The 10,528-nt window shown below is 35.6% G+C and overlaps 1 protein-coding gene across 1 annotated transcript in view; it reads right to left on the minus strand.

Annotated features, from left to right (window-relative positions):
* LOC144447667 (5-hydroxytryptamine receptor 1D-like) overlaps positions 1 to 361 on the minus strand; it is an 8,979-nt gene extending 8,618 nt beyond the window's left edge. Inside the window, exon 1 of the mRNA XM_078137745.1 lies at positions 4 to 361. Within this exon, the coding sequence (XP_077993871.1) occupies positions 4 to 361 (358 nt within the window). The remainder of the gene's footprint in view (positions 1 to 3) is intronic.
* Positions 362 to 10,528: the final 10,167 nt, after the last annotated feature.

Consider the following 10,528-nt stretch of genomic DNA (forward strand, 5'->3'; position numbering starts at 1 on the left):
AACATCTATTCAAAGATATCACTGCCAATGTTAGCACCGAGGCAATCCCAAATAAAGTTGTTGTAAAACCGTTGATTTGACACATAGGATCTCCCATAATCCAGGATCCATTAAACAAAACAACGACTGTGATTGGCCCATTGACGACAGCAGTGAGTAGATCGCACCAGGCTAAATTGAGAACTAGTTTGTTAGGCACCGTGTGAAGCTTTGGATTGGTGAAAATGATCCAACAGACGGACGAGTTACCGACGATAGTAACTATCATAATTATCAACATTAAGGCAATCTCTGCCGGTGCAGACGCCCTGAGCCCTTGAGTGGATGTTAAATTGGTGTCTGTTTCGTTGCTATCGTTCATTTTCAAATTACCTGTAAGTAACAAAGAATCGAATCATGTAGTTACCGTCACGTAAATGGAACGATTTGTAGAAATCAATAGCAAATTACAGCATGTATTAACCTGAAAAACGAATTTTGTAAGTATTAAGTTACTTGATAAGAGAGCCGGAAGTATTAGTGTGATATGGATATTATTCAACCAACAGAGCCATTAACCATATTTAGAGAACCACGTGACAACAATCATCGTCCAATCAAATGTGTAGATTCCCAATAGATATTTTAATATAAAATGTTAACCATTATGATATAAAAATGAAATATTATAACATACTTTTGTATGAAATGTGACATATGGAATTATACTATTTTTTTAAATAATATATCTAATATTTAATAAACATAATATATTGAATATAACATATGAAAACATAATTATACTATAGTTTGAAATATTATAGTACATTTTGATAATTAATATGAAATATAGAAACATATTTTTATAAAGTGTATAAAACATCTTCGCCGCATAACTGAGGCAAACACCAGTGTTATATCTAGTGAATCGGAATGAGTATCTTTAGACGCGGAGAACACAACTCGTTAATGTACTTCGCTTAGCATTGATCCGATCTTCATTCAACCAACACGTTCGTTCCGAATCCATTACCATATTGGCGGAAGTTTTGAAGTAAACATTGCACTTTCTACTAGTTCTGTGTCCAGATAATTACGTTCATTTTCATTATTTTTCGATGTTTCAACAAAACCAAGCAAAAGACTGAATGTCGACGTCATGGTGTACACAGTAATGATGTAACGATGATACCTAATGAGTGTGACCATATTGTGAGAGTGAATAGCAGGGCAAATAAACACGTTGCTAAGGACAACAACCTCAAAGCTAATCAGTTGCATCCGTTAAAACGATCTTATTAGAGTTAAGGAAATGAGTGGCATTATGTACACACGTAAAGTAGTTTAGGTCAAGATCTTTGTCCTAATTTTCTCTCTAAAGTAAAAATACACAGTAACGACTGTTTGCTTTAAATGGATTTAGGTCAATAGAACAAAAAAAATTTGCTGTATTGGAGTGGTTTTTTCAAAGCCATGTTTGCCTCACCATCCTTTATTATGATTTTTCATTTGTTCATTTAGCGTTTTAATAACATGTAGACTTTGGGATAATATGTTTTGAATTACTACACGTACACAGAATAAAGGAGTATATATTCTATCCTTATGTCGACACTGTGGTGGTTACTAATTTTATATTTCAATATTTTTTGTTTCATATCTAGCAATGGGTAGATCATTCGCCAGTTATTATGCTAGAAGAATGACAGTATGCCATGAGTTTTGAGTACCAGTATTCAGTAATTTTAAAACAGGCGAAGTAGTCTTCCTTTTACAATTACCAGATCTCTTTGTGTACTTCTAAATTTTAACATTTGTATTACGTAGTGACGAATCAAACTTGTTTCTTAATAATTTTCACTTGCGTTGTGCATTTTGTTTACTGACTTCCGAAAAAGAAGCGTTGGTCACAGAATGTATACCTAAAGCGGCAGTTAGTTACATGCATAACCTTTGACAAGCGATGTCAAAATTATTTAAATTTGTGGGACGATGCACTCTTAAGTCATCTTACAGCCATTCGATATATTCATTTATGTTAACTCACAGATAACGGTAACTCACAGATAACGGTAACTCACAGTTACTCACAGATAACGGTAACTCACAGATAACGGCAAACTCATAGTTCTAGCTCTGCAAGCAATTCACAAACTTCACCATTGCGTTGTTATGACGATAAAATTCCAGATCCTAACCAGAATTAAAAAGATTAGGTACCATTGTATTGAACACAAAATGGAGCTAACACGGACATTTCCAGGACTCAGTTATGACTAGCTGCGTTATTACGTGTATTTGTTTTTATAATTGTAATATGATTGACAGGTGATTGGACATTTTGATATATAGTCTATGACGTTGATTTCCTCCACTAATAAGCAAAGTTTGTACTTGCAGATAAGAAGGATATATGTAGTGGCCTTTACATCTGGTTGTCGATACCAGAACATAACATTTCTGAGTGGTAAAGATCGTAATTGTGTCTAGAAATACACCAATTACAGTTGTAAATGTTACGTTATAATATTCTTATTAGCCTGAGAAAGTCCATTTTTTATAAATATTTTGCCATTGGTTGTTTAGAATAAAAAAAATGTGTAGCGGTCTTTTACGTAGGCTCTGAAATAGAAAGAAAGTCAACGTCTTAGATGACTGATTGACAAAGACAGTTTTCGTGAAAAAAATCCCATCTAGACCTCTGATCTTTGCCAACGTACAATTATTATTGATTATTCATAATCAGGGGATAAATGGCGATTCACAAGTCAGTAATATGTCTACTACGTACAGTTGGGTTCTGACAAGGAAGTCACGTCGTTTGTCCCCGCAAACACAATGTTTCGCAATCACGTGACATTTTGTGGTTAATACCGTCTCGAGGATTTTATTTCTATTCCAAAAGTTATTAAAAAGATCCCTGAAATTGCTACTTCTCGACTTTACAAGTCTAGTATGAAATTCCGTCGACACTTCGGCAACATTTCTCGTCTTACACAGTACATAGACAATCACACTGGGCGAATTACATGACTTCCTACATTGCTAATGGCATTTTCATTCTCTTTGTTAAATGATGAAGTGTGTAGGAGTTACCACCAGCGTATAGCTAAATATCAAAACGTGCACAAAGGATCGCAACAATACGAGGATACGTTGTTAACACACCGACCGAACACGTTTCACTTTCATCTCTGTGAGAAGCCGACCTTTCGTGACTGTATGCGCAGGAAGGTGAAGTAAGGTGAGAGTAGAATAAGGTCAAAGGTCATCCCGTATATCAACCCATAGACAGTGGAGAATACTTCTCCTCTGTCTATGATCAAACACGTCGACGATCAATAAATGAAAACTGAAATAGACACGACTTTAAAGTTATCTCACGAATCTCCAGTTGTGTGACTTTTGGTGCACCACAAACCTATACACCTCAAGTTAAAATGGACACATGCATGGCTTCACATCTTTCGAGAAAATATTTGAAAGAGACACTCCAGATGTGGCTGTTCGGATACGAAAACAAGTCTCTGTGAGCTCTATCAATTTTGTATTTTAGCAGATGTGTGAAGGATTTAGCCTGAGAGAGATATATATATCAGAGTACGCAATATACATACTTTAAGGTAAAACAGACGATAGAAGATCAGCGGTAATGTGAATTGTACTACAAGATGTTTGCCTAAATTCGCAAAGGATCCTGTGACATTTTATAATCATGAGATAGCTTGCGGCAAAGTAATACGCATTGTAATTATTCGAAGCAACTTTAATGCATATTTTAGCTATAAAAGACAGAAACCATGATTAAAAGTGTTTGTGGATTTTCCTTGAGACGTTCTAGAATGCCTATAAGACATTTTGTTGTTGTTGTTGGATAGTTTTAATTACATGATGTTGTAAAAAGAGATTGATCATCAATCACGATGAACCAATCTAACAATTTGCAATCCAGAATTCGAATCGGTGTTTTTCAAAACACCACGTAGCAAGGTTAGACAGTAATTACATAAAATAAAGCCCACGTTTAGTAATAGACAATTGAGTTATGATAGTAGCTGCATGTAATAAAACTAGCAAATTAAATGGCGGATTTGTTCCTTCCATCGAGTACGCAACGCAACGCAACACAACACAACGCAACACAACACTACTATACACTACACTACACTACACTACACTACACAACACAACATAACATAAGTTGAGAGTAATAAAATAAATCCGTGTCTAAAAGAGTATACAATCTTTATAAGAAAGCACGGCAAGGAAAGTTCTGGATACTCTACCAACCGTTTTCCTTGAATTTGATCAGAGTCTATAATATACAGAAGTTATTTATAACTTAAAGTACTACCAAATCAGGTTATCATTATGTAATATCTAACCCAAAACAAAGTCATTATCTTCTCCAATTTCATGTTTGACGAACACATGTTAACAGGCAAACTGATAACATCACAAATACTACTATGTAGTAAGTGCTGTACAAAGAATGAATCTTTATCAATTCATCATCTCCGTCCCTCAACATGCCTGTCTTCCTATCCGATCAATCACCCTTTAACCCCCTCTATACACCGTGTCCCTCCACCAGTATCTTTCTACCCGCTCTGATTCTCCTCACCCCTCTATCCCCTTTCCCTCATTCCCCTCTCTTTAGCCATCCATCCATCTATCATTGTCCCTCCCCTTCACCCAATACCCCTCCCCATCGATCCATCCATCAACTCAGTATACATATCATCTCGACCTACCCATAATGCCATCCATCCACAATCTACCAATCTCAAGGAATTATAATGCAAAAAGCGACATAAACCCTAAAATAAGCACAATATTACAGAACAAATGATACTATAACTCACATCTAGACCTTGCTATCTACAATTTTTGTTATCCTCACAGACCATGGAATATGTAATATCTTCACAACTGTATAAACCGACAATTATGCATGAACACTATATATAATATGAATGATCTGGTTCATTCTCTTACTAGTAAAAACGACTAGTGAACTGCTATCGCAGAAGCAATCAACATGCGCTAAGACAGAGCTGAGTGCGAGCGGGTAAGAACATCTAAAGCAGATTTTGAAAACTCCTCGGATTAATCCGATTCAGTCAATGATGATTACAGTAAATCTTGATGAAGTACAGCCCACAGCTGTTTTTTATGATTAGAGTATTTTCAAACCAAAGGAATAAAATTAAGAAAAGATCATGCGTAACACACCGATATGAAGGTTTGATGATGCCCTTAAGATAGTTTGGTTCGTCAATACTCCAGTGATTCTTAATGCTTACATTTAATGAATTAGACGCCCGTGATAAACAATTGCGAATTGGATTCTAAACCGAGCATTCACAGATACGTCGACTTGTTGGGTCGTTGTAGTAATACCTGGGGTGATCGCTCTTCTGCAAGGGTCTGTTTAATCAAGACAAGGTTATTGCTGATTGCAGAAAGTGTGACAGATCGTTTACAGCACTGACTGCTTTATGTTAGTAAAGGGATTGAAACCACATCACCCATCATTCTTAATTCAAAATGGCGAGTTTGTCAGTTCTACATTGCAAACCATGACGGCGCATCTCAGAGAGTCTACTAGCTTTGCAGCGACTTGTGATGTGATAGGATCGGTTCTGTCGTATGAACGATATTTTCGAAATTTTGCTTCAGTAAGTTTTTAAAGGCTTTTACATGTATGTATCTCTGCAGTAGGAGAAATGACATTTTGCGTCAATGTATTTATATTATAGTATGACATACCGGGTATCTCACAATGACCACCTTCTTTTTCTAGTGAGGTACAAGGCATGATGATCTATGGTACATAACACCCTTTATCGACGTAGGATTTCAGTTACATTCATACTACATAGACACATTTCAGCAATTTTAATCCATACTTTTCTACACTGAGCTAAGAACCGATCCTCGGCGCCCAAGTGACTGTGGCTAGCAGCCTTGTTCAGAGATCTTCAGAATATACCCTAAATGACAGAGCTCCTAAAACCATAACCAGTTTACTGTGTTAAGGCATAGACACTGTCTATGATTAAGGATTGTTATTTCGCCTTGTGTCTAGATATAACCTTTGAGTTAAGGTTACAGGATTTGTCATCATTTGGACCTAATAGGCAAGGATCGTATTTTCAGGGGTCTCTGCTATGACTCAAAATCAGACGTAGAGGCCCAAAATAGTATTATTCCAAAGTTTCTAGTATTCTTGAAAATAATTTATTTTACACTTTTCAATTTATGTAAAATTCAATAGATTTTGAGTGAAAATACCTATGTGAAAAAATTAGTTACAAGTATTTCAAAGAAACCGAACAAACAACCAACCAACCAACCAACCAACCAACCAACCAACCAACCAACCAACCAACCAAACAAACAGACAGACAGACAGACAGACAGACAGACAGACAGACAGACAGACAGACAGACAAACAAACAAACAGACAGACACTATAAGACAGACAGACAGGCAAACAGACAAACAAATACATGTAGACAAAAGGAACTGAAGTCAGAGCAAATTCAAAATCAAAGATTTGTAGGCGAACCTATTACTGATAAATCCAATAAACATATAAAATATTGAATGAAACCACATCAAGGTCAGACAAGGTTAATAGAAAACCAAAATATGCCTCAGATAAGACCGACTTTTACTAATTTTTGTGATAATATGACAGAAATGCCAGATATGTATTTAAATTAAATTAAATCGCCCTAGATTCACGTCACGAGATGAATTCAATGAAAGGCTGTATATTTTGTCTGCAGAACGCGAAGGAGCTGTCGTACCACGCCCAACTAGTTCCCTAGCTATGGAATGCTTTGACTCCAACGCTGTACTTTATCAAATTACAACACCAAAGTGTAAACAGAACTATAAAATGTGTACATTGTTGAAAGCATATTAATTTAATCAAGTAATATTCAGTAAAATGTGTAAGTTGATTTGATATTTCGTTTTATTGTTCAAATAAATGGTTTTAATTCATCGCCTGCCCTTCACGATAACTTGTTGTAATAAAAGCCAACTTCTTTTATTATGTTATGGAGATAACGACAAGTATCGATATAACGAAATGAGATGCATGTAATAAATGGCTCCGTCTGTATCCCATAAAACTGCATCTTATTGTCTGGCTTGACAAAGTCTTGTTATATATTGCAACATGATATTGTCTTACACTACAAACAATAAATTGCTGAAGCACAATTGTTACATTTTAATCAATTTACATTGATGAAAAAAAAGTACAAACTGTTAAAATATATATGAGTTGGCGACAATAATAGCTCAGATGAAGAAAATAGTGTAATTTTGGTAAGATTTTTGTCTCAGATTGTTATCGCACCAAAGAATAAAATTTAGCAATGTTAGTAAATCTTTTGAGCCAGACGAAGTTTAATTTTTGGTACTAACTGGTAACCATTGTAGCACGATTGTAGCGACTGCAATCAAGTTTGAGGCGTTTGCAAGAATCCTAATCACTAAGTACTACGTAGAAATGCCGTCATTGCTTGTTAGCCATTTTATCCCAGGACTGTCAGCTAACAGTAAAGTAAGTATTCGAAGTGCCAATTTATCAATATATATTAAGCTCTTAGCTATCTAAGAAATTTCTTTCAAAAAAGTTGCGAGTCGTAATGTTGTCAAAAAAACTGAACTTACAGTAATTGTTTTAAAGTGGCGGGAAAATAAGAAGCTTAAATCTTCTAATGGAAATACTACACTCTAATTCCAAACATTTTGTGATATATGTGAATGCAGCGAAGCAGGAATCTCCTTCCGAGATGTCTAATCTCTTAGCGTCCCTGCAATTCCAATTAACTAATGTCGTATATTGAAATTCTAAATTGTAATGCTACTATTACATGTCATACATGTATTTATAGATGCGATGGACATTTCTAACGCAATATACTAACGAGTACAGTTATGGTTAAACAATCAAATTGATTTCATTACATTGCTAGGCTTCAAAGTCGACTAAATGTATGAAGAATGTATCCTCAACAGCAACTTCTGTTGCATTGATGTCCACATTCAGTCGATGTACTGGTATTCGGAGCTCGAATTGAGCTACTATTGACATTATGTATGCTCTAGCTGTGAATGCGGCATTGATATCATCACTATTTATGATTTGTGTGATCAATGAAATTGTTTGTGACCCTTACACATTCTACTAGATATGGAATCAATAAGAACAGAACTATTTGTTTTGATGCAGTATACTACTCAAGTATGTGGTGTGTTATCATGAATTTAACAGCACTTTCTTTTGTGGTAAATATTAGTTTCAGAGTCTTTGAAATAGCAAAAACAATATATAAGAATCTTATGCAATAGTTATAACCCATTGACGAAACTATAATATGGCGGCAATCTAATAAGACATTCCACACTGCAAGCAGGAAATTGAGAATATAGCACCCTTAATCAAATTGGGGGTACCATCACCTCATAGTACCATTTCTTAAGAGCTTTGTCCCTTGGTATTCTGTAAAAGTGTAAATCAGGGATGTTTTTTGTATTGTTCAGATATCGAGGAAAGCAACAGTGCTCTATGATTAAACCAAGTAACCTATACCATGTATACCCAATGTACACGTAGACAGGAAGTAGAGCGCCACCATGGCAAATTTTGGAAAGGCCTATTGGTTGGTATTTAGGTTATCCGCGGAGTTACTATGCTAATAAGTTGAAACTGATCATATTACATGGCATTTTCAATTTGGTAGCAGTTTTAAGTATCACTCTCCAAAGTTCATATACAGTATGTAGACTACCTGACAATGTCAGTTGGAGTGATTTTTCTTAGAAACTGATCGCTTCAAATAATATCGTAGGGCTGCCGGGTAGATGAGTCACCCACGGAGTAAGTAGCGACTACTTGGGGTGTGTATTTGGTATTTGCCTATAGCTCACATTTAGATAGGCATGACGTTCGGAATGTTACTCAAGAGATACTATTCAACTATGTTGCCAACGATACAATAGTAAGTGATTGATAAGTGCTATATATGCACCTCGTTCTCGGGCAAAATCGGTTGGAGATCCGTTGATGGTTTCCGTTCCTTGTCAAAACGTCACCCCAGGCATAGTGAATGAGCCAAAGTAAAAGTGAATGCCAGGTTTGTGATTGAATCATCATAGTAGTGGAGGACACGACCCCATGAAGTCTGAATGCTACATTGCTTGGAGATCACAAGAAAGTTGTATCACTTGGTAACCAAATGAACTGTAACAAAACTATACAGTAATGAAATGATATGAATTGTCAATTCAATTCAGCTTAGGGACAGCAAGGGCGAACATTTTTTAAATCTTCTTTTATCACAAATAATTATTACTAGTCACGATTTGTCGGTTAGAAGTTTATGCTCCATTTAATATCTTAAGTGATGTATCACGTATTCATGCGGGAGATCAGGTGTGCTTGGAGCTAGATGAACGAATTTGCTAATTCCTGTGAGCAATATTCCGCTCTCGACAAAGATTGTTCTGCAGTTGCCGTAAAAAGGCCTGTTTTTTTACGACGATATATAGCTTGACCGTAATACTTTCCTGCTGGTGAATATCCAATTATAACGTCACTAATATCGCCATCGACAATTCAATCCTTCTGGAATACTCAGTTGAACGTGACAACACTTTATTATAAATTTGACCCTTTGCGATAGGTCATACAATGGCGAAGCAGTGTTCATGTACTCAACCGTCTTGTATTCATACACAAGTATATCATATCGGTATCATGAGCGTTTTTATAACTTCGACTTTCACGTTCAGGCATGGATAGGAGACTGTCTGGCGGGATAAAAGATATTTGTATTTCATTGACTGAATTAACACATGCCTTCACAAACAGACAAGAGTTATCCTGCTACAGAATTGCCACAATGCGTGCCCAGGGAGATTGTCTTGAAAAACCCTAGATGCAATATATTCAAGAAAGAATACACATTTTATTCAATGCCAATTACATACATACATACATACATACATACATACATACATACATACATACATACATACATACGTACATAGATTACATACATACATACATACATACATACATACATACATACATAAATACATACATACACACATATATACACACATACATACATAAATACATTCAGACATGCAAACATTCATTCATACATACACACACACATACATACATACATACATACATACATACATACATACATACATACATACATATACAGACAGACATGAGACATACATACATACATATACATACATACATACATACATACATACATACATACACACACACATACATACATACATACATACATACATACATACATACATACATACATACATACATATACAGACAGACAGACAGACATACATACATATACATACATACATACATGCAGACATGCAAATATATAGAAAAACAAGCACGAACGACGAGTACTTTAATCGTAATGTAAAACCTTGCCCTTGTGTAATATTCTACCGCTTCAATGTTGGTCAGATTTTTAC

Source organism: Glandiceps talaboti, chromosome 16, assembly GCF_964340395.1.
Source record: "Glandiceps talaboti chromosome 16, keGlaTala1.1, whole genome shotgun sequence".
Taxonomy (NCBI): domain Eukaryota; kingdom Metazoa; phylum Hemichordata; class Enteropneusta; family Spengelidae; genus Glandiceps; species Glandiceps talaboti.